The sequence below is a fragment of the Oncorhynchus tshawytscha genome, linkage group LG11, assembly GCF_018296145.1.
Source record: "Oncorhynchus tshawytscha isolate Ot180627B linkage group LG11, Otsh_v2.0, whole genome shotgun sequence".
NCBI classification, from domain to species: Eukaryota; Metazoa; Chordata; class Actinopteri; order Salmoniformes; family Salmonidae; genus Oncorhynchus; species Oncorhynchus tshawytscha.
Window position 1 is genome coordinate 35,175,228 of NC_056439.1, and position 24,654 is coordinate 35,199,881.

Genomic DNA, 24,654 nt, shown 5'->3' on the forward strand with positions numbered 1-24,654 from the left:
ATTTTAGGGGACCAAAAGTGTTGGGACAAATTCACTTGTGTATTAAAGTTGTCAAGTTTAGTGTTTGGTCCCGTATTCCTCACACGCACTGACAATGATTATATCAAGCTTGTGAATCTACAATGTTGTTGGATGCATTTGCTGCTTGTTTTGGTTGTGTTTCAGATTATTTTGTGCCCAATATAATGAATTGTCATTTTGGAGGTACTTCAAGAACATGATGTTTCCAAACACTTCTACATTAAATGTGGATGATACCATGATTACTGATAATCCTGAATGAATTGTGAATAATGATGAGTGGGAAAGTTACAGATGCACAAATCATCCCCCAATGCTAACCTCCCCTGATATTGTAATGGTGAGAGGTTAGCGTGTCTTGGTATGATATTATCATGGTAGCATCCACATTTTAATGTAGAAGTGTTTCGAAACATATTGTTATTTACAATAAAAGTGACTATTACACCGTACATTATTTATCATTAATTTCTATTGGGCACAAAATAATCTGAAACGCAGCCAAAATGAACAGCAAATGGTTTTGGTCCCCTAAAATGGGAGGACTATGTACAAAAAGTGCTGTTATTTCTAAATGCTTCACCTGATATGAATAAAAATACATTCAACTTAAAGTAGTCCGTCTGCACTTTAACCTCCATAGTCATTGTATCATTTCAAATCCAAAGTGCTGGACTACAGAGCCGAAACAACAACAAAAAGTGTCACTGTCCCAATACTATTGAAGCTCACTGTATCTCAGGGCAGTGTACTTTCTGTCCCCTTCTTGGTTGAAATCGTCATCTGTGGCTTCAATTTTGCCAAAGAATACCAATGATACTTGTCTTGTAGAAGTGATTATTATTAACACTTTACTGACTTAAATGCCCTTTCTGGAGATATTTTCTCCAGTCTCATTGCTGTACACTCCTTCATTCCACCAATAAGCACACCACACTACATGAACTCCTGTGATGTTGATGCCAGTTTTAAAGGACTATCAGGTGTCAACAGCAAGATGCACTTGCTGTTTCTTGTTTTGTTCTAATCATTCATCATAATTGTGAGCAGAAATGTTGTGCAGTTATACATTAAATCAAAATGTCATGCTATATGTACATATCTAAGACTTGATGATCTAGAGATGACCACACCATCTTGTATTTTGCACTAGTGTAGTACCATTGGGACCCTTTAATCTTATGCTGAGAAGCTACACATTAAGCCACCTTTTTTTACTAAGGGGGATGCTCTCATTCTGTTAGATTGTATAAATTATATCCTGTCCGGAAGGAAAGGAGACTGAAAATGCAATAAAATAAAGGGACTACAGTCCACAAGTGCTTGTCTTTTTCCCAACAGTTTGTGTAGCTGTATATGGAATTGTAAAAGGAATTTCCCTCAGTGCCACAAAGCCTTTTGGGATATATGGTTTCATACCACAAAGTACAGTTCTTGTTTACACCCATGGGCTCAGTTAAATCTGTCTCTGAGCTTTTGATTGCTATGACACAAAGTGCTGCTGCTATTATGCTTTGTGGAAGTTTTATTACATTTCTCCATCAAAAGCTCCAGTTAAACACTTTAATCGAGAAATATCTTGATGTCATATGCGAGTCAAATGTTGTATACCTAGCTCATATCTCTTTAAAGTCATCAGTCACCATGGTTTGTTTTTTGGGTTGGTTGGCTCTTGCACCCTAAAAGTAATGTTAAGTTCCACATCCTTCAGCATCTGTTATTTATGATGTTTTCCAGAATGAATTTATTGGAAAGGTTATACATTTTGTGCAAAGTTTAGAGAATGTGATAACATGTTGTAATAAAGAGATTTGTAATCAATTATGTTGTACTGTCATCTTCATTATTTTTATTCCAACGCCACTTGTTTGATATAAGCCTAATATTGTAGCACTCAACAGAATCATGTTTTACTAGTACTTTTATTTATACTGTATATCCTGATCTCTCAAAAATGGGAAATGAAAGAAAAAACAGGAACCGTGTATTTTCCGGTGGACAGCAAATGTCATACCTAGTTTCATATCAATTTCTGAGGACTTAGAGGAAGGCTATTGTAATGACAAATCACTTGCAGAAGACGAGCCGCTTTACTCTGTTTCCGTAAGTTGTTTTTGTATGTTAAATGTATGTTTAAAATGATATGCATGACCAATAACATTTTAGGTCTGGATTTCAGCAGTACATCAGGAACATCCATGCCAGAGATGTCCTCTCCTTACAATACTTTACATGATAGTGATGTTCCCAATGTAAGGGTAAGAATTGCTTGTCAGACTTTTCAGTAGATTCCCATCTATGTTGATACAACTGAAGTCTGTTTGAACTTCTGTTCACAGTTATATTGATCACATGGCTGTGTTCATGTTCCAGGGATCCAAACGGCTTGTTTCAATTGCTGTGGCAGTAGGATGTTTGACTGCATTCGGGGCACTGCTCTCCTTTTCTATGTATGAGAAGAGCACAGAAGAGCATTTCCAAAACTACAAGATCTTCCAAGAAACAAACACTGATCAAAATAACATTTCTGAAGATCAAAGCCGGTGAGCGTTGTATACATAGTATACGTTTTTGCTTTAATACTTAAATACATTGAATTGACAATATAAAACAGTCAAATTAAGTTTTGGGAAGTGGATGTGTTGTCTCCAGTTTGTAATCCTCCCCAAAGACTAGAAATTTAACAGGTCCTGTTGTGAATTCCTCAGTATAATCCTCGTAGAGAGCATTCCCCTGTATATGAAATATGACGACAATGCAACCTTTGGGACCCCAGTGGACAAAGCCTGGAGAGATCTCCTGTCCATGGCAACTTACCAAGTCGATGTGGCTTCCTTCTACTGGACTCTTACCGGTGATGACATCAATATCAACTCTTCCACTGACTTGCCTGTGAGTTTTAAAAAAGACATTTGAAATACGTTTGGCAACCGCTGTCAACTAGTCATCCCTGTGAATTTGCCTGCACTTTATCTACTGTTATCAACAGGGAAAGAACATATTGGAGCAGTTTGGAGCTTTACCTTCCAGAAATGTGTCAGTGAGAGTTGTGACAAGTATTCCCTCTGTGCTGACAAACTCCACAGATCTTCATTTTCTGAGACAGAAAGGTCTGAAATATTAGGAAGGTGTTCTTAATGTTTCGTACACAGTATATTATCCTACTGTATGTTTTATCCTCTAATCTCCTCTCCTTGGTTATCTATACTGTAGGAGTCCAAGTAAGAAAAGTTCCCTTTGGGCGTTTGACTGGGGGTGTACTCCACAGCAAGTTCTGGATTGTTGATAGGAAACACATTTTCCTGGGAAGTGCCAACATGGATTGGAGGTCTCTTACACAGGTAAAGGTCTAGTGATGATATAATAGAACTACCTTAAATAATCTCACTCGTTTTGCACCTCCATGACAGGTCACAATGCACTATCACCTTAGGTAAAGGAACTGGGAGTGGTGATCTATAACTGCTCCAGTCTGGCTGAGGACCTCCATAAGATCTTTGAGTCATACTGGGTGATGGGTCATCGCAACAGCTCCATCCCAAACCCTTGGCCCTCCAAGTATGACACTACCATCAACAAAGAGCACCCCATGCTGCTGAAGACTGATAATGTTTCAAGCAAAATCTACATCACAGTGAGTCCTTTCTGTTTCACTTCCCATTCACTGCTTTCAGAGTGCCCCGAACCATATAACTATTAGCATCTGAATAAAACCTGAGAGAATTAAAGAGTGTGTCTATTGTCATAACACATTGACTGGATATTTTATTCTCATCGACCATCTCATCACAGTTCTACTCATTACAGCGCTCTCTTCCTTGCAATGTGATGTCTATACTCTGTCTCTCCCAGGCCTCTCCTCCCACTTTCTGCCCCGCCTCTCGGACACAGGACCTTGATTCTATCCTCTCAGTGATCTCAGGGGCACAGCACTACATTGATGTGGCAGTCATGGAGTATTTCCCCACCACACGCTTCATACACCCTCAAAGGTGAACATACTGTCCTACCAGACTCATAGCCTTTTTCAATCCACCATTGAGTTTTACTTACTTTGACTTCTTGTAATATTGAAAGACTAATTGAGTATACACTACCGGTCAAATGTTTTAGAACACCTACTCATTCAAGGGTTTTTCTATATTTTTGTATATTTTCTAAGACATCAAAACTATGAAATAACATATATTTGAGTGTTTTCAAATAGCCACCCTTTGCATTGATAATAGCTTTGCACACTCTTTGCATTATCTCTACACAACCAATCGGTTGTGTTGTGACAAGGTAGTGGGGTATACAGAAGTAAGCCCTATTTGGTAAAAGACCAAGTCCATATTATGGCAAGAACAGCTCAAATAAGTAAAGAGAAACGACAGTCCTTCATTAGTCAGTCAATACTGAACATTTTAAGAACTTTGAAAGTTTCTTCAAGTGCAGTTGCAAAAACCATCAAGTGCTATGGTGAAACTGGCTCTCATGAGGACCGCCACAAGAAAGGAAGACCCAGAGTTACAGGATAAGGTCATTAGAGTTACCAGCCTCAGAAATTGCAGCCAAAATAAATGCTTCACAGAGTTCAAGTAACAGACACATCTCAACATCAACTGTTCAGACGATACTGTGTGAATCAGGCCTTCATAGTCAAATTGCTGCAAAGAAACCACTACTAATGGACACCAATAATAAGAAGAGACTTGCTTGGACCAAGAAACACAAGCAATGGACATTAGACCAGTGGAAATTTGTCCTTTGGTCTGGAGTCCAAATTGGAGATTTTTGGTTCCAACCGCCATGTCTTTGTGAGATGTGGTGTGGGTGAACGGATGATCTCTGCATGTGTGGTTCCCACTGTAAAGCATGGAGGAGGAGGTGTTATGGTAAGGGGGTGCTTTGTTGGTGACACTGTCTGTGATTTATTTAGAATTCAAGGCACACTTAACCAGCATGGCTACCACAGCATTCTGCAGCGATACGCCATCCCATCTGGTTTGGGCTTAGTGGGACTATCATTTGTTTTTCAACAGGACAATGACCCAACACACCTCCAGGCTGTGTAAGGGCTATTTGACCAAGAAAGAAAGTAATGTAATGCTGGATCAGATGACCTGGCCTCCACAATCTCCTGACGTCAACCAAATTGAGATGGTTTGGGATGAGTCGGACCGCAGAGTGAAGTTAAAGCAGCCAACAATATGTGGGAACTCCTTCAATACTGTTGGAAAAGCATTCCAGGTGAAGCTGGTTGAGAGAATGCCAGAGTGTGCAAAGCTGTCAAGGCAAAGGGTGGCGATTTGAAGAATCTCAAATGTAAAATATTTTTTGATTTGTTTAAACCTGTTTTGCTTTCTACATGATTCCATATGTGCTATTTCATAGTTTTGATGTCTTCACTATTATTGTACAAAGTAGAAAATAGTAAAAATAAAGAAGAACACTTGAATGAGTAGGTGTTCTAAAACATTTGACTGGTAGTGTACCTCTTTAAATCATCCTTTAGGTACTGGCCAGCCATTGATGATGCATTAAAGAGGGCTGCTTTTGAGCGGAATGTTAAGGTTCGTCTGCTGGTGAGCTGTGGGCGGGATTCTGATCCAGCCATGCTTCCTTTTCTTCAGTCTCTAGCCTCCCTGAATTACCCTGCCCAGCGTATCAGCATTCAAGTGGTAGGAAGACACACATAGCCCACTGGTATTATTATTCAACCAATGTGATGGTCTTCTTTTCTGTACTGTAATGCCAGATTGTCCTCTTTTTCAGAAACTGTCCATTGTGCCAGTAGGGAACCAGTCAGAGATACCCCACTCTAGAGTAAACCATAATAAATACATGGTGACTGATAAAATGGCATATATTGGTAAGGGATAGACAGCTGTGTCATAAGAAAATAGTTGAATATTATAATACTTTGATGTGAACAGACACAGTTGTCTACATGAAAGCATTACAGGTAATGAATAACTTGAATTCCAAATCCTGCCCCTCAGGGACATCTAACTGGTCAGCTGACTACTTCAACACCACAGCTGGAGTGGGGCTGGTGGTTTCCCAGCATGCACCACACTGGGCCTGGAGGACCCAGGCTCTGCAGGGGCAGCTCGGGGCAGTATTTGACAGGGACTGGCAGTCTCAGTTTACTGTATGTCTCGCTGACTTGGGTCATCACCCTGACTGTGCCCTCTCAAAAGGATAGACGCTCTACTTACCATCCGTACACTCAGTTATAACAATGTTTACTTTAGAAAAGTCCCCAAAGTATTCAGTTATGGCAGTTATGGCTTAGGGAGATAACAGTAAGCCTGTTGGACTGCTTTTTTGTTGTTGTCTTTGGTTGTTTCTATGAGGAACGTTGCAACTGAACACTCATCATTTACTTCATTATTTGTTTGTACTAGTTACCTCTTTTCCCGAGTGAAAATGTCATGTTGAATGTTTAATATTTCACTGTCTATTAGGGTACGTTGGAGGAAAATGTACCTTAATACCTTTTGCAAGCAAATAAATACTATTTCATGATATATACTTGATTGCTCATTATTTTTGCAACAAAATGCTTTATTATACAAGATAATTCATTTAAAATAAAAGCAGCAAAAGACAGGTCTCGGTCTTGTCTATTCAAGTGTTAGTTTGATTTTCTCTACATTAGATGGCAGTAATGTAAATATTCAGTGTGGATACTGTAACATTAGGACATCGTCGTAAGACATTGGATTAAGGACAAAACCGACGAGGAAGTTTCCTTGATCGGAAATGGCTGCGAGTAGTGTGGACGAAATGGAGGAAATGGAGAAAAAGCTGGAATGCGAACAATATGGGTGTCAGTTCTGATGGTGTGGAGAGGGAGGATGAGGGTCAAGGACCGGAATGGTCAGTAGTGGAAAGACAGGAAGAAGAGAGGTCATGAAACAGAAAGAATTGGGGCATCTTGCAAAGAAAGCATTAAGAGGGCCAAGGTAGGAAGCAAGAGTAATGATGTGTGGAGGGGAAAGTGGTGATAGTGTTTAATTAGACCGCAGGGCATCACTTATCTGACTAACTAATGCTGTAGAGAAAAGTGAAATTAGCTTGATTTATTTGAAATGTTAGATTGTTAATATTATGTGGTAGCCAGGCTCAAGATTCTTCAAATGGAAACGCTTAGTGGGAAGAAGATTAAAAGCCATGTCCCGGGTGCTTATGCTAGATTGAGGGGAGTCATCACTGGGGTCCCGATATCTATGTTCACAGATGATGTTAAAGATAATGTGAAGGGAGGCAGAGTGATTGAGCCAAAAGGTTGATCAGTAGGAAAGAGGGTCAAAGTGAAAGGTTATCAGTGATGCTGAGGTTTGAGAAAGTCTTGCTGGGAAAAGTACAGATAGGACTCCTCAGTTTCAATGTTAGAGGATATGTCACATATGCACTGCAGTGTTTTAAATGGCAAAGAATGGGACATGTAGCTGCTCAGTGTAAAGGAAAGAAAAGATGTGCCAAGTGTGGAGGGGCACATGATTACGGTGAATGTGGAAGCAATGTGAAGGTTAAGTGCAGTAATTGTGGGGGAGAATACAGTGCAGCATTTGGTGGACGCCGGGTACAGAGAGAGGCTCAAAGATATAAGATCAGTTATGATGTATCATTTGCAGAGGCTGTAAAACAGGTTGGTAGAACTATGGTGCGGCCTGATGGAGCTTACATGGATGTACCTGTAGTAAGTGAACCTACTTTCAGACTGATGGATCTGACATGGATGTACCTGTAGTAAGTGGACCTACTTTCAGACTGATGGATCTGACATGGATGTGCCTGTAGTAAGTGGACCTACTTTCAGACTGATGGATCTGACATGGATGTACCTGTAGTAAGTGGACCTACTTTCAGACTGATGGATCTGACATGGATGTACCTGTAGTAAGTGGATCTACTTTCAGACTGATGGATCTGACATGGATGTACCTGTAGTAAGTGGACCTACTTTCAGACTGATGGATCTGACATGAATGTACCTGTAGTAAGTGGACCTACTTTCAGACTGATGGATCTGACATGGATGTACCTGTAGTAAGTGGACCTGCTTTCAGACTGATGGATCTGACATGGATGTGCCTGTAGTAAGTGGACCTACTTTCGGACTGGTGCTTCTGATGGTCCTGGAAATATTGTGCTCATGAATGTCTGGTGTCAAAGGACACTTTGATAATGAATAAAGTTGACTTTTTAGATTTTATTGGTAAGGTAATCAATATGACTCAGGTTGAGGAAAGCAGAATTACCAGGTTGAAGGTTATTGTGGAGATGGCAAAAGAGATATTGGCGGTAACAGATGTTACTGTTGAAATGGAAGGCAGGGAGAACTGCAAACTTTGCAGTGTTGCACTTCAATGCTTTTCCTGGCCTGAAGATTGAATTTTATTTTCATGGTAGTTCAGAAGATCATGATTGATCTTAGATCATGATCTAAGATAGATCATGGGTAGATCATGATTGATTTTACATTCCAGCCAAGTAGGTGGTGGCATGCACTTTAAAAGTTAATTTACAGACTGCCATGATATCATAGAAGAAGAAGAATTAGAAGAAGAATATTCTGTGTTTACTTTGAGTGATGTTAGGATGTATAAGTTATCCTGTACAAGCTTTTATGCCAAATACATTGTTTTTACAGGTGTCAAGCTTATGGGCATGTGACAGCAGTGTGTAGGAGGGAGGTTCCTAGGTGTGAGAAGTGTGCAGAAGGGCATGAGACAAAGAAATGTGTAGCATTGAGGAAAGTAGAGGTTAATTGTAGAGGTGCCAATGGGGCTAGGGTTCAGAAATGTCCGGTGGGAGAGTCAGGTTGAGTTTTTCAAGGTTAGTGTATGCAGAAGTTGTCATATGCTTAGACAGTGAAGAACGTAGAAGAAGGTGTGTCAAGGGGAGGGATCCTTAGAGGAGTGGTGTCCGTAGTAGATCTGTACCAGTACAGAGGGATAGCCCAACAAGGTATGCAGTATTTAGAGTATGTGTTTATTTATTTTTTCAAGTTAAGTATAAGGGAGTTATACTCCAGTCTGGTAGGTGGTGGTAATGCAACATTTATTGGATGCCAACCGCCGTTAAACCTCATCGAAGAAGAAGTGCTGTACTTTGCAAGTTGAAAGGTCACGGGGCGGCGTTTCATGTTGTACTAGCTACGTGTGCTTCTGACGGGCTAGCCAGCAAGCTGAATAATTGCAGTGAACATCATGGTATTACTTGAAAACGACTCGGTAAGTTAGAAAACCCCCATCGACTAATGTAGTATATCTTAGAAATTGACATTATTAGAGGACTGGTTTAATTTGCTAGGTATTGTGCATTGGCATCAATCACTGCTGCCTTTTCGCTAACCATACCCAGTAACGTTAGCTAGATAGCTAGGCACATTCGGCTAGCATTTGCGAACTAACGTTATTCGTTTGAATTGCTTCTGTGGTCCGCGTGATAGCATATTTATAGATGGATATCTTTTTCTATCACATTTATTTAGAAGTAACTAACAAGACAACGTTAGCTATACGACCTAGATTTTTTTTTAAATCTATGAACTACACAAACGGAGACATGTTGGCTAGCTGGCTGGCTCGCTCGCTCATTTGCCAGATGGCTACCACATTTTATCCTTTTATCTACAAACCTCAGTCGGATTATTTTCCTTCTAGTTTTTGACGGAGCTGACACGGCTGTTCCAGAAATGCAGAACATCAGGCAGTGTTGCCATCACGTTAAAGAAATGTAAGTTCTCACATTTGTCAACTTACTTATTTGATGGCTACTGGGTGTTCTCTCCTTAACTAAATTATTCCAGGATATGTTAATAATCGGTTTATGTCCTGTTTTTAGATTTCTGATTACCTGTAATGCAGGGTTCTCCAACCCTGTTCCTGGAGAGTTAACCTCCTGTATGTGTTCACTCCAACCCCAGTTGTAACTAACCTGATTCCGGTTATCAACCAGCTAATTATTAGAATCAGATGTGCTAGATTAGGGTTGGAGAACAAAATCTACAGGATTGTAGCTCTCCAGGAACAGTGTTGGAGAGCCCGGCTGTAATGTGTTGTCACTAACCTTACAGATGATGGAAGAACCAAACCAGTCCCCAGGAAAGGTCACCCAGTGAATTATGAACCAGCAGACAACAAGTGTCTACTCAGAGCGTCAGATGGCAAGAAGAAAATCAGCACAGTGGTAAGTCTACAGCATCATGTGGCAATGAAGTTGTTAATGATGTTTTCTGCATTACAATACAACTATTTCCTAGTCATGCAATTAGTCCATCTCTACTTAGAGCAATGGACAACCTTTGATTACTAACATTTTAGCCATTTAACAGATGCTCTTATCCTGAGCGACTTAGTTAGTGCGTTCATCTTCAGATAGCTAGGTGGGACATCCACATCACAGGCGTAGACAAGGTACATTTTTCCTCAGAGTAGCTATCTATGTTGAAATAAATCCATAAAGGAATTAACTAAAACATTATGTTGATATGCTATACTCTGCAGACAGTAGTGCTAATCAGGGGTTTCCTTGTATTTCCAGGTTAGTAGCAAAGAAGTAATCAAGTTCCAGATGGTAGGTACTCGGACATTGAGGTTTGGTTTTTCTAACAAATGGGTCACTGGAACACTGAATGCACATTATATTGTTTGTTTAGATGTATAATGTTTAAAGGGTATTATGCAAATCACTTAAATACTCTCCTCTTGACTTGAGAAATGTCTCTAAAAGTCTGCTCTCCTTCTCAACTTGCCAGGCATACTCTAACCTCCTGAGAGCTCACATGGATGGGCTCAAGAAGAAAGACAAGAAAAGCAAAAGCAAGAAAACCAAAGCCACCCAATGAGCAACAGACTCTTTCATAGCTTACTGGGGGAATCCACACTGGCCTGTACCACCTCCAAGGTGCTCCAACTATCATCTCTACCTCCATCCTACCTTCTCCGATATGTTCCCTGAGGCCCACCATCCTCCACTTGGGGACAGCGTTGACATCATGCCATTGTTGTCACAGCAATGTCTCATCCCTGGCCAGTGGCATCGGTCTATATAGGGAGGAAGGGAGAGCTGAGGATGTTTAACACTCAGAGGAAACTACAAGTGGGCTGCCATTTGATGCCCCCCCCCCCATCTATGGTGTGGATCAAAGTTACACGGAGCTGCATTCATTTATGGGGAGTCACTGAAAGGATGGAGCACGTTGATGAATTGCCTTTCAAATCGTTTTAATTTGAACTACTAGGCCCTGTCTATTTATGTTTGAATTATCCATCAGTTTGGTTTGCTTGTCAATTTGATTACATTTTTTACATTTTTCACTAAAGTTTTGATTTACTTTCCAATTGGACCTTGTCTTAACCATTTACAGATAGATTATTACTGTGTACTATGAGTGAAGATGCCATATACATTTGTTATGGTTGGGGCCGAATGGTTTTTCTTGCTATTCAAATTAATATTATTTTAATGCTGGAAAGTGAGATCCTGAGTTTGTTTTTTGTTGGTATTTCTTAAGACAAAATTATTAAGTGGTTGAGGTCCTTATTGGTCCAATTAATTTTTTCAACAGTCATGTATCTGTCCAGTAAATTCATTTGTAAGGCAAGCTGTAGAGGAAGGGTCCCAAAGTTAGCTGACACGAGGCCGCTTTGGTACTTAGAAATGTGCTGTTTCCTGTGTTTAATCATCTAATTTGTGGGATGGATGTGTCATGATGGAATATTGATTAAGGGGAAAGTTTTTTGAAACATGATTTATTATATTTACTGGCAGCTGAAAGGCATATTTGATTTATGGATACAGAGAGAAACTTGTTTTTAACCACATCAAACTATCACTACACCTTACTGGGTGTACACCTAACCATGGAAATGCTCTGTAAGGATTATAATTACTTTCCAGTGAATGTGACAGACAAACGCAGAGCTGCCCCTTTGACATCTGCCATTTATGTTACTGTATCAGAATGTCAATGATGAGGAATACAGCTGAAGTTACTGTAAATTGATCTGTTTTTTTTTTTCTTCAAAATAAATGACAATATGGCAGTGGTTTGTTGATCTAAAGACTGAAATAGATTTGAAATAAAATAAGTAATGGACAGTTTGACTTTACATTGTAAGCTGATAACATGAGCAAAGTAGAAAATGGTCACTAAGTAATAAATACACTATATACACAGTTCAGCAACATGTCTGTGTGCATGTTCAACCATCTCTTGAGTTGGAGCCAGCCAGGTCTCTTATAAGGCAGTGTTCCTCTCATTGGGGGAGGCTCCCACCTGGTGATGTCTGTTCCTCTCCTCCTGGTAGCCTTGGTTCATAAGCCTGGTTAGGTACAGGAAAAGGGTCTGGTTCAGAAACACAAAACGGAATTATGAGGACACCTGTAATAATGTTGAATTATAATCAAGGTTTGTGTGTCTAATGTCAACTCAGTAAAAGAAACGTCAATTTTTCAGGACCCTGTCTTTCAAAGATCATTTGTAAAAATCCAATTAAATTCACACATTGTAAAAATTAAGTTACAGCAGGAACGCACAATCCCTCTATCAGTGCTCAGACTGTCTGCAATAGGCTGTGAGAAGCTGGACTGAGAGCTTGTAGGCCTGTTGTAAGGCAGGTCCTCACCAGACATCACAGGCAACAACGTTGGTCCACCGTCGCTGGACCAGACAGGACTGGCAAAAAGTTCTCTTCACTGACATGTAGCGGTTTTGTCTCACCAGGGGTGATGGTCAGATTCGGGTTAATCATCGAAGGAATGAGCGCTACACCGAGGCCTGTACTCTGGAACGGGATCGATTTGGAGGTGGAGGGTTCGTCGTGGTCTGGGGCGGTGTGTCACAGCATCCTCGGACTGAGCTTGTTATCATTGCAGGCAATCTCAACGGTGTGTGTTACAGGGAAGACATCCTCCTTCATGCAGGCTCATCCTGACATGACCCTCCAGCATGACAATGCCACCAGCCATACTGCTCGTTCTGTGCGGGATTTCCTGCAAGACAGGAATGTCAGTGTTCTGCCATGGCCAGCGAAGAGCCCGGATCTCAATCCCATTGAGCACGTCTGGGACCTGTTGAATTGGAGGGTGAGAGCTAGGGCCATTTCCCCCAGAAATGTCTGGGAACTTGCAGGTGCCTTGGTGGAAGAGTGGGGTAACATCTCACAGCAAAAACTGGCAAATCTGGTGCAGTCCATGAGGAGGAGATGCACTGCAGTACTTAATGCAGCTGGTGGCCACACCAGATACAGACTGTTACTTTTGATTTTGACCCCTCCTTTGTTCAGGGACACCTTATTCCATTTCTGTTAGTCACATGTCTGTGGAACTTGTTCAGTTTATGTGTCAGTTGTTGAATCTTATGTTCATACAAATATTTACACGTTACGTTTGCTGAAAACAAATGCAGTTGACAGTGAGAGGACGTTTCTTTTTTTGATGAGTTTAGTACCAGGTTAGGGTTAGCACTACTGGTCTAAGTAGGCTACATCACTATGGTTAGGGTAAGCGGTACAGCTGTAAATACAATGTATTAATAGTCTAGTGTTTGGCTGGCACTACAGCTGTAAGTACAATGTATTAACAGTCTAGGTTTAGGGGAGTGCAGGAATGCATTATACTAGGAAATAAGTAGAGCCTGGAATGTTCCTGGTCAGGAAATACTGCTCACTCCACATAAATTAGTAGGACCAGTAGTTTATCCTAGGCACAGGAGCTGATCCCAGGAATAAGGTTGGAGTTGTAAGGGTAGTTCTCCATGAATCCACTAGAGGCCAATATGGACAGTTTCATTGGAACGTTAATGGTAAACTATAGAGCTTCCACTCATTTCATCTAATTTACACTAAACAAAAATATAAAAGCAACATGTAAAGTGTTTGTCCCATGTTTCATGAGCTGAAATTTAAAAAATATTCCATACGCACAAAAAGCTTATTTCTCTCAAATTTTGTGCGCAAATTTGTTTACATCCCTGTTAGTGAGCGTTTCTCCTTTGCCAAGATAATCCATCCACCTGACAGGTGTGGCATATCAAAAAGCTGATTAAACAGGATGATCATTACACAGGTGCACCTTGTGCTGGTGACAATGAAAGGCCTCTTTAAAATGTGCAGTTTTTGTAACACAACACAATGACAAAGTTGTCTCAAGTTTTGAGGGAGCGTGCAATTGGTGAGGAATATTTCTGTCTGTAATAAAGCCATTTTGTGGGGGAAAACTCATTCTAATTGGCTGGACATGGCTGCCCAGTGGGTGGGCCTAACTGCCAAGTGGGTAGGCCTATGCCCTCCAAGGCCAACCCATGGCTACACTCCTGTAGAGTCATGTGAAATCCATAGATTAGGGCCTAATTTATTTATTTAAATTGACAAATTTCCTTAAAATCTTTGAAATTGTGTCATTTTGCGTTTAGATTTTTCTTCAGTATATTTAACTTGGATAGTGCACTCAGTAAAACTTGCCCTGATTTACCAGAGTCCTGTGGTGCATAAAACCAATTTTAAAAAACACAGTGACTGTCTAAGACACACTATTTACATAATACACACCAACACACAGTTAAATCTATGTGAGCGCAGTTTTACATTTTACTGAAACTGTTATTTCAATTGATGAATGTAGTAATACTTTGCAAAGTATGTCAAGTAGGGTTACCACACATGATGCTAACATGTAAAATATATTGTAGTAGCCATCATGTGACAGAGCCATGCCATTCTCAATATGGTCATTTCTGGTTCATTTTAATTTTCATGTCAGTCACCTCTCTCCCAATGGTGACCATTTCCATCTTGACATGTGTCATTGGATGTGGAAAACTCTGGCACTGCAGAAAGCCAAGGGACCTCTTGGACAAGAATTGGTTTCAGACGTGATTCTCATGATTGACACCCACGCATTAAATCAAAGTGGTCGCCGAAAAAGATTGAATTGTGTACCTTCCACGCCTCCTCAAGCTCAGGGGTCCATCTCTCTTTGAGAATGGGCTGGACAGCACAGATGAATTCTGCTCCTACATACTGGAAATAAATCACATCAGAACAGGAAATGATCTATATGAATATCTATAGAAATGCAAACTGTAACTTTGCTTAACATGCATTGTCAGTGTGCGTGTCTTACGCTGTAGTATTTGGGTGGGGCGTTGTAGCGGTAGTGGCTCCTCCCCAGCTCCACAGCCAGAACCTCCAGTCTCTCCAGCTGTTCCAGTCTGGCCACACTCTTCTCAATAAAGGACATCACTCTGAGAGAACAGGAAGACAGGCTTGGTTATGAAAGACAGCCTGACTGACAAGCATACAGGCATACCTTGGACCATCACTGATCATACAGCAGTCCAATTTATTTTGGCATCTTTTATCCTCTCAACAATTGTTCTACAACATTGAACGCTGAACATGGTTTAATTGTTGCAGGCCTGTATTTTACATGAAAGAACATTTCACTGTAAGGTCTACACCTGTTGTATTCGGCGCATGTGACAAATACAATTTGATTTGATTTGATTTAGGGAGTTTTATGCAGAACGATAAATACGCACAAAAGGTTAAATGGGTGCGCTCCCTCTTAGCCTGTCCGCCGGTGAGGACATTTGTACTAATGTCCGTGTGAGTGGTTTGAGGGCCACTTGGCCTTCTCCTGTAATGCCACTGCAGCCTCCATACCTTAGATTTAAAAAAAAATCTCAATCACGTAGAAGCATTTTTTGGAACAATGTTGTTGAGTTCAGAAGACTAAGGGGTTCACAAGACACATAACTCTGTGGCCTTTTGCAAAACAGTAAATTTGTTTTTAAAATGTAGTTGCTTTCTCAGAACATAAATACATTCCTCAAAACTATATCCAATACAATATATATTAGCATTTTTGCGCTTCATATTCAAATCATCTATAAGTAACATCATTGAGTTACACAATGCATTTTTAGATACTTTAGGATGACTTGGACATTAAGTGTGAAAATGCTAATATAGGTACCATTGACTTGCATTGGATTTGTGGCACAAATGCTAAAAAGTTTGTATTTGAAACAGTGGCAAGATAAACAAAACCAAAGCATGGGTTGCTGTCATACCTTGTACATAAACTGCTTACAGGGTAAGGAAACCAATATGTAATTTTGCAATTTGGGTGAACTATCCTTTTAACATCAAAGGGGGTTCTTAAAAAAAAAATCCCCTAACGGCAGGAACAGCACCATCTAATGGTCAAATATCAGGATGGGACACACAAATTCAATAACTTATTTCTCTGAACAGTGGAAAAAAAACATCAACAACTTTGTTAAGAATAGATTGCATAGGATGAATAAACAATACTTCGAGCTGCAGCTCCATACTACTTGTCAGACATAGAGACCTGATACTGTATACTCAATGTTGGGGTGGGATTGGCCAATTTGGGTGCAATGAATTAGCATAATTTCTCAGAGATCAATAATGTTGCAGGAATGCTAATCTTATCTGTTTCTAACTACAGAAAGTATTTCAGAACGATCTGAGATGGTGGGTGTTACGGCTTGCTGAAATGACATGTAACGACCCTAGATCTTTCCTTATATTGTACATGGTATGACACTGATGGGGTGATATAGAATTCTATACAGTAGTGTTTATTGATTGCCAGAAACAGAGAACACAGTTGCACACATTTGTCTTCTGATGAAAACAATGTGTTATATTTTGTGAACAGAATTTTGTATTTGCTGATGACAGTTGTATTTAAAGTTTTGCAAAGGTGGTCTGATGCAAGTCACGTACTAAGGTAAGAAAAAGATCAGAAGTTCTGTAAATGTATTTGAGCATTTGATCATTTCTGTTCTGCTGTTGGTACGTTTCAACACAGATCCCAAAATTGCTTGTACGCTATTGAGAAAAACTGTAAGTGGAGACCTCAGGCTTAAATAGGTTTAAGAGGCTCAGCATACCCAGTGACACAACAGAATGGAGTAAACACACCATTGGAGAACTGCATATGGAGGATAAGAGTGTTCTTCACTGGCAGCAGTGTGTGATAATAGCCAGCCAGAGATGCTCTTCAGCTCTTCAGTCTCAGCTAGAAAAAAGCTCCCATTGACATTAATACTATTATTATTATGTGATGTTCATTGTAGTTGGTTCTCATGTTACTGTCGTTTTTACATCTCATATAGGGACACAAACAGTGTTGACCGATCTTTGCAATAGGAAACTTAAATTGTACAGTATGTCATAAATTCCTTTGTTTCAATAAAATCAGTGATGCTCCATTGTGAGATTTTGACATTTGAAATGTAATAATACCACAACGGCTGTAGTGTATGGAACTTGAGAGTTGTGCAGTGTAGAGACTTCAACAGTGTGCTGAATGGAGAGCTGGATGAAAGAGGAACCTCACATTGATATCAATGCAAAATTGACAGAACAATAATCAGTGTAGTGTGGCGACTGACCGTAGGCCGTGTGACCTCAGCTCCCGGCTGGTCCGTAACCTGTCAAGGTCCTCCACGTCTCGGAAGAGGAAGAATACATCTTTGCATTCTGGATGGGTCTCAAACAACCTGTTACCAAGACAACAGACATTCGTGAGCCTCCAAGAGCCAGCTTCATAAAGCCTGCCTTAAACCAAACTGACATATTCATTCCCTCACAAAAAACATCCCTCCATCCTCCAAGTTCTCCCACTGACTACATAACTGAGTTCAAGCAAGGCTGTAAATAAGGTGTTGAAAGTAATTATTGATGTTTTTTTATAATGCAAGTGTTGAATCATCATGTTGATATTGTGATTTGGTTAAGCCTTGCCAGTCTCTATCCTTGTAAATATCTGTCTTCAAGGTGGCATTACAAGTCATCCCATCTGAGCCACGCAGTGATTTTAAGAACTTCTCCATTAGATCTGATTGTACCACTGAGCCCCTTGTAGTTCTCAGTCCTGGCTGCGCTCTCATCATCAGTTCTTCCCTGCTGGACTCCAGGCCTACTACGGGCTGCAATCACACACAGCATCAAACCACTCAGTGTCTGCCTTCTCAGACCCAGTCATATCAGAGTCAAATGGTACATAAGTTCCAAAAGCCCACAATAAGCTCAGATACAGTGCAGGCACAGAATGTGTGTTTTTGTGTTAGTGCGTGCGCATACATGTATTATCTTCAATGTATCGTCCATGTAAAAAACCTGTCTGATTAGGATGAATAATATCTGACAATACTTTTTTAATTCTGTGCCAAGCATTTTGCTAGGATTTTTGCATCACAACACTGAAGTGTAAGAGGTCTCCAATTTTTTAAATGGACTGGATCTTTATATATACCACTTGGGTCCTGTTTCAGTAATAATGATATCAGACCTTCTTGTTTGCGTGTCTGATAATCTACCATTTATATAGGAGTGGTTAAAACAAGCCAATAATGGTCCTTTGAGTATATCAAAAAAGGTTTTGTATACTTCCACTGGTGTGCCATCCATCCAGCCCTGGAGTTTTCCCATCCTTAAAGGCCCCAATTGCCTCAAGCAGTTCCTCCTCTGTAATTTGGCCTTCACAGAGTCTTTCTGTACAGATATTTTTTTAACATTATTATTAGGAAAAAAATCCATACAATTAGTTTCAGTTAGTGGAGATGGAGGAGCCTGAAATGAAAACATATTCTTAAAGTACTTTACTTCCTCTTTCAAAATATAATTTGGTGAATCATGCATGACTCCATCATTTGTAACAAGTTTTAATACTTTTTTTTGGTAGCATTTCTATATTGAAGATTGAAAAAGAATTCGGTGCATTTTTCCCCATATTCCTTCCAGTTCGCTTTATTATCATAATATATTACACTGGATCTTTCTTGAATAAGTTCCTCCATTTCTTTTTGTTTTTCCTCTAACTTATTCTGTGCCTCTGTAGTACTGTTTTTATTGCTATCTAACTGTACTGTTAGTCCTTCAGTTTCCTTAGTTAATATGGACTCTTTTGATTCAATTATGCCAATTATGTGATGATCCGACCGCATTCTGTCCCCTATCAACACTTTTAAAACTTTTGGTGCCAGAGAGAATGGTATAAGAAAGTAGTCAAGGCGACTAGCTTGATTAAGCCTCCGCCATGTATATGTCACTAGGTCAGGGTATTTAAGTCTGCATATATCCACTAATTCCAATATATCCCATGACATTCATGATTTCCATAAGTGCCTGAGGGTGATAGTTGGTAGTGGGATTTCCTTTCCGGTCCATAGAGGTATTTAAGACCGTATTAAAATCTCCCACCATAATAATAATAATAGTGTTGAATGTAGTTGATAAATTCTTATATATATTTTCAAAGAAGCTTGGATCATCATTATTTGGACCGTATAGGTTCATAAGCCATATCTGTTTATTGTCCAATATCATATTTCAAATAATCCATTTACCTTGAGGATCTGTTTGGACAATTTGCACATTTGGATCAAAATTATTGTTAATTAAAACCATCACCCCTTTTGAATTTCTTTGCCCATGGGAGAAGTATATTTCACCCCCCCCAGTTATTTTTCCACAAAACTTAATCTAAAACTGTTGAATGGGTTTCCTGTAAACAATAGATATTATATTCCTTCTCTTTTAGCCAGGTAAATACTGATCGTCTTTTCTTATTATCTGCTAGGCCATTACAATGCAACTGGCTATACTTATTTCACCATCTATCATAATGAGACACAACTTTCAATTATTTTGATCAAAATATATGTTTGTAAACGTGCCATTAAAAAGTAACATGATGATTGAGTGTCTATATAGCTGTACCATGATCTTTGCATTTCTACTAAGTAAACCTCCAATTGGTCCCTCTTAAAATAGTCATGTAATCACTAAACCCAATGCCCTGCTGTGGGTTCCATAATGCATACATCACTATATATGGTACATACCATTAAAGCTCTGTAGAATCTATAGGATCCATGCATGAATATCTTCCCTTTATATTGCTAATTATCTCCTCCCCTTCCCATGTTTGTGTTTTCCCCCATCCCCCTGGTCCATCATGTTATGAAGTGGGGTATAAGAGCTTTGCACATACACTTCAATTTCCACCTCTTACTGCCTCTGTGTAAGAGAGAAAATAACCTTGTCATATTCACTCTCACAGTTGTATCACAGCCAATTGCCACTGTCATAAACACAAGGCCCATGAAAGACAGATGAATAGGAGCAGCGAAGAGGTGTGTGAGAGGTGATTTCAAAATGGGTCTCCGAATGGTTGCTATGTTTTCCTAGCATTAAGAATAAATTATTTTCTGAATTTTGGCTGATGATACAAGAGACATGGTTCAGGGGACTTAAAATGACACATTCATTATATGGAATTCTGTCAAAATGACTAGAACCTTAAAATAATATAATTAATGACTTAGAAGAAAAGTAATAATGCAAAAGAAAATAAACAAAAACAACTTCACACTGAATGTAGACCTGAATACATTATATTATAATTCTGTTACTAGGTGAGATGGATATCAAGATAAGTAGATTTCTAGATGAGCCCTATTGTTGTAGGACCTAGACTAACAGTGAAATAAATGCTTACTTACGGGCCCTTCCCAACCATGCAAAGAGAAAGAAAATAGAGAAATAATAGAAAACTAATAACACGTAATAATAAATACACAATGAGTAACGATAACTTGGATATATACAAGGGGTACCAGTACTGAGTCCATGTGCAGGGTTATGAGGTAATTGAGGTAGATGTGTACGTATAACTAGGAATAAAGTGACTAGGCAACAGGATAGATAATAAACAGTAGCAGCAACATATGGTATAGAGGCCCCGGTTGGCAGGGAGCTCAGCCCCAGTGATGTACTGGGCCGTATCCACTACCCTCTGTAGTGCCTTGAGGTCAGATTCCAAGGATTTGCCATTCCAAGTAACGATGCAGACAATCAAGATGCTCTCAATGGTGCATCTGTAGAACCTTTTGAGGATCTGAGGGCCCATGCTAAATCTTTTCAGCCTCCTGAGAAGGAAGAGGTGTTGTCGTGCCCACTTCACCACCGTGTTGGTGTGTTTGGACCATGAAAGATCCTTAGTGATGTGGACACCGAGGAACGTGAAGTTCTCAACCCGCTCTACTACAGCCCCGTCGATATGAATGAGGGAGTGCCTGGCCCTCCGTTTCCTGTAGTCCATAATCAGCTCCTTTGTCTTGCTGATGTTGAGAGGTTGTTGTCCTGGCACCACACTGCCAGGTCTCTGACCTCCTCACTGTGGGTGGTCTCATCATCATCTGTGATCAGGCCTACCACAGTCGTGTCGTCAGCAAACTTAATGATGGCGTTGGAGTCGTCCGTGGCCACGCAGTCGTAGGTGAACAGGGAGTACAGGAGTGGACTTGGCACGCACCCCTGATTGAGGGTCAGCGTTGCGGATGTGTTGGGGGCGGCCCGTCAGGAAGTTCAGGATACAGTTGCAGAGGGAGGTGTTCATTCCCAGGGTCCTTAGCTTAGTGATGAGCTTGGAGGGCAGTCAGGGCACTAAGGTGTTGAGCACTGAGCTGTAATCAATGAACAGTATTCTCACATACATTGCGTTCAGAAAGTATGCATACCCCTTGTTCCAACATTTTATTGTGTTACAGCCTGAATCCAAAATGGATTAAATATATTTTTTTCCTCTTACCCATTTGCACACAATACCCCATAATGAAGTGAAAACATGTTTTTAGAATTTTATTCACATTTATTGAAAACGAAATACAGAAATCTCTCATTTATACAAGTATTCACACCCCTGAATCAATACTTTGTAGAAGCACCTTTGGCAACGATTACAGCTTTTAGTCTTTCTGGGTAAGTATCTAAGGATTGTGCAACATTTGTACATTATTCTTATCAAAATTTTTCAAGCTGTCAAATTGGTTGTTGATCATTGCTAGACAACCCTTTTCAGGTCTTGCCATAGATTTTAAAATAGATTTAAGTCAAAACTGCCACTCAGGTAAATTCACTGTCTTCCTGGTAAGCAACTCCAGCGAACATTTAGCCTTGTGTTTTAGGTTATTGTCCCACTGAAAGGTGAATTCTTCTCCCAGTGTCTGGTAGAAAGCTGACTGAACCAGATTTTCCTATAGGACTTTGCCTGTGCTTAGCTCTATTCTGTTTATCCCAAAAAATTACAAGCATACACATAACATGATGCAGCCACCACCATGCTTAAAAATAGGAAGAGTGGTACTTCGTGATGTGTTGGATTTGCCCCAAACAAAACGCTTTGTATTAAGGACATGAAGTAAAAAAAATTGCAGTAGAATGAGGTAGTCATTCAAAAATCAAGTTAAACACTATTATTGCACACAGAGTGAGTCCATGAAACCTACGTGACTTGTTAGGCACATATTTACTGCTGAAATTATTTAGGTTTGCCTTAACATAACAAAGGGGTTGAATAATTATTGACTTCAGACATTTCAGCTTTTCATTTTTTATTAATTTGTAAACATTTGTAAAAACAAAATTCCACTTCCATGTTACCTAGGTGTTGGTGCTGTACTGGAACACAAGGCCACACAAAACTAAATTTAATCCATTTTAAATTGACTATAACAACAAAATGTGGAAAAAGTGAAAGGTTGTGAGTCCTTTTTGAAGACACTATATTGCCCTGATTGGGCTTAGAGCCATCTTCTGTGCTGTGCCTGGTGGTCTCTCTCTCTCCATCAACAGCCATAATGTCAGACTACATTAGCACCAAACTAGGACTGCATAAACTGTTCAATCTGTTTTTTTCACTCTGCAAACTATTTATATTTCAAAGGGTGGCTATTGGGTTTGTTGATATGTATTTTCTTTGCAGCGAGTGTCTTCGTTTGTCAATAGGCCTGTTGCTGTATATTTATCATGTAATATTGAGACATGATGTAAGATGATGTAAGCACCATGTAACAGTCACTTACACCATGATGTAAGCACCATGTCACAGTCACATTCAATCATTGAGCCCCAAGAGCCCTCTCGGTTGTGGATTAAATGTCTCTCCCTAAAAATGTCTTGAGAGCTTTTTGTATAAGGCAGCACAAGGAGGGACAACATTTTATTAGGATGATGGGGGCCAGTTCTCATTTAATTGTTATATTGTGTATAATAATGTGTTGATCCTACAATTTGATCCCGTTTCCACAGTCATATGTATTGCAGATATAATTACCAAAAAGACAAACTACTGTGTAATAACAGTTTGAATAATGTGAAGTTGTTGGTACATTTTTTGGTTTGTAGTCGTGTCATTCATTATTATAAGTCAGTCATCATGCAGTCCCTGTGGTCATCAACTGTCTTTGATCTACGCAACTCATTCAATCATATATGGAATTTAATAGCTCTGTTATTTTAAGTCGAGAGCAATAGTATTGAAGATAATGTTTTGCCTTTCTATGAGAGGTACCATAAATATTTATGAAAATATTCAGTCTAATAAAGCAAAAATGTATCTTGCTTACAAATAACTAAAACAAAATGAATCAGAACATCTCACCTGACAAACATAATAATTCCAACTTTTGCAATGTCCTCCTGGATAACTTTCCACGACTCTTTGATCATCTCAATCTGCTCCTTGCTGAGATGCGCAACAGAATCCTCCGTCTTAGACTTTCCAGCTGTTTTCGGTGCCAGCCCTGATATTGCGCAGCCCATTGTTCTTGCTACAGCAAAATTGACTAAAAAGTAGTTCAAACACACGGAAAGAAACGTCTGCGCACCTGGGATATGGTTCAGCCTCTTGCGCCGCTGTACATGTACATTCAGGCATGAATGGGATTCAGTGACATCCAGAACGCCTGAGCGCGTCATAAGAGTTAATCCTCTGTAACCTTGAGGGGCGGGGAACCATTTCTTTCCTAGAACAATTGCTAAAAGTGCAATGCTGCCCAGGCCTACTGTAGTAGGCTATGCATATCTAACCTATTTTCCATGTAGGTGAATGACCATTAAAACAATGTGGAGAGAGATGATTAAACAATGGCATCAAAATGAAGTTTTATAATATGTATATCATATTTCAGTCCCAATGTCCAATAAATAGACTACAACCTTGTGTTTGCACCAACTGGGAGTCTTTAATTCCTCAGGGCAGCCAGGTACTTGCTATTATAACATTCAATTCAACCAACCAAGGGATTGTTGATTGGTTGACTCGATCAGCAAGTTGAATCGATCATCACCTAGGTGTGGGGGCTGTGCTGGAACACAACGCTACACACCCTGTGGGTCTCCTGGACCAGGATTGAAGAACACTGCATTAAGTCAGTAGTCCTGTAAGAAACTATTGGGTTTGATATATCCTGTTTAAAAATCTCTTCTGAGAGCAGCATTAGTTGTTCCGTTGTCATGTGTTACTGCTCAAACATCAGGAACAGCATAAGCTACCAAGTCTGTTAAACTTTTACTGTTGGTCACTATCAGATAATGGATCCTCTGTAAACATCTCTGCCTGAATTTCCCCCCTAATATGGTTATACATTATTTCCGTCACTCAGTTATGACCTAAAAAGGATATCGCAAAGGGATGTTAGGATATTGCAATAGTAAGACCCAGTCATTCAGAATAATGACTTAACTCAGCAAAACATGGAAATCCATTTTTCATATTTGATTATTTTTACTACTGACATTAACCACAAAA

General features: G+C 39.8%; 3 protein-coding genes across 7 annotated transcripts; 2 read left to right on the forward strand and 1 right to left on the reverse strand.

The window, feature by feature from the left end:
- Nucleotides 1-2,043: 2,043 nt before the first annotated feature.
- Nucleotides 2,044-6,536, forward strand: LOC112261843 (5'-3' exonuclease PLD4). 5 transcript variants are annotated; one of them, XM_024437467.2, is made up of 11 exons: nucleotides 2,044-2,124; nucleotides 2,204-2,279; nucleotides 2,395-2,564; nucleotides 2,730-2,913; nucleotides 3,011-3,131; nucleotides 3,235-3,362; nucleotides 3,455-3,655; nucleotides 3,874-4,013; nucleotides 5,519-5,684; nucleotides 5,779-5,875; nucleotides 6,006-6,536. In XM_024437467.2, exons 1-11 carry the CDS (start codon nucleotides 2,081-2,083, stop codon nucleotides 6,209-6,211), a joined length of 1,533 nt encoding a protein of 510 aa, XP_024293235.1. In that variant the 5' UTR covers nucleotides 2,044-2,080; the 3' UTR covers nucleotides 6,212-6,536. The 5 variants fall into 5 exon arrangements, with proteins under 5 accessions (XP_024293235.1, XP_024293238.1, XP_024293237.1 ...); XM_024437470.1 differs by having other exon boundaries at nucleotides 2,204-2,273; nucleotides 2,361-2,564; XM_024437469.2 differs by having other exon boundaries at nucleotides 2,204-2,273.
- Nucleotides 6,537-9,105: 2,569 nt separating this feature from the next.
- On the forward strand, nucleotides 9,106-12,068 carry LOC112261845 (signal recognition particle 14 kDa protein). The gene is made up of 5 exons (XM_024437474.2): nucleotides 9,106-9,248; nucleotides 9,681-9,753; nucleotides 10,094-10,206; nucleotides 10,561-10,593; nucleotides 10,775-12,068. The coding sequence occupies exons 1-5, from the start codon at nucleotides 9,225-9,227 to the stop codon at nucleotides 10,862-10,864; spliced, it is 333 nt and encodes a 110-aa protein (XP_024293242.1). The 5' UTR covers nucleotides 9,106-9,224; the 3' UTR covers nucleotides 10,865-12,068.
- On the reverse strand, nucleotides 11,328-24,580 carry LOC112261847 (neuroglobin-like). The gene is made up of 5 exons (XM_024437475.2): nucleotides 23,506-24,580; nucleotides 17,453-17,560; nucleotides 15,145-15,265; nucleotides 14,961-15,041; nucleotides 11,328-12,367 (listed from the first exon to the last, which is right to left on the reverse strand). Exons 1-5 carry the CDS (start codon nucleotides 23,820-23,822, stop codon nucleotides 12,260-12,262), a joined length of 735 nt encoding a protein of 244 aa, XP_024293243.1. The 5' UTR covers nucleotides 23,823-24,580; the 3' UTR covers nucleotides 11,328-12,259.
- Between the last annotated feature and the right edge of the window lie 74 nt (nucleotides 24,581-24,654).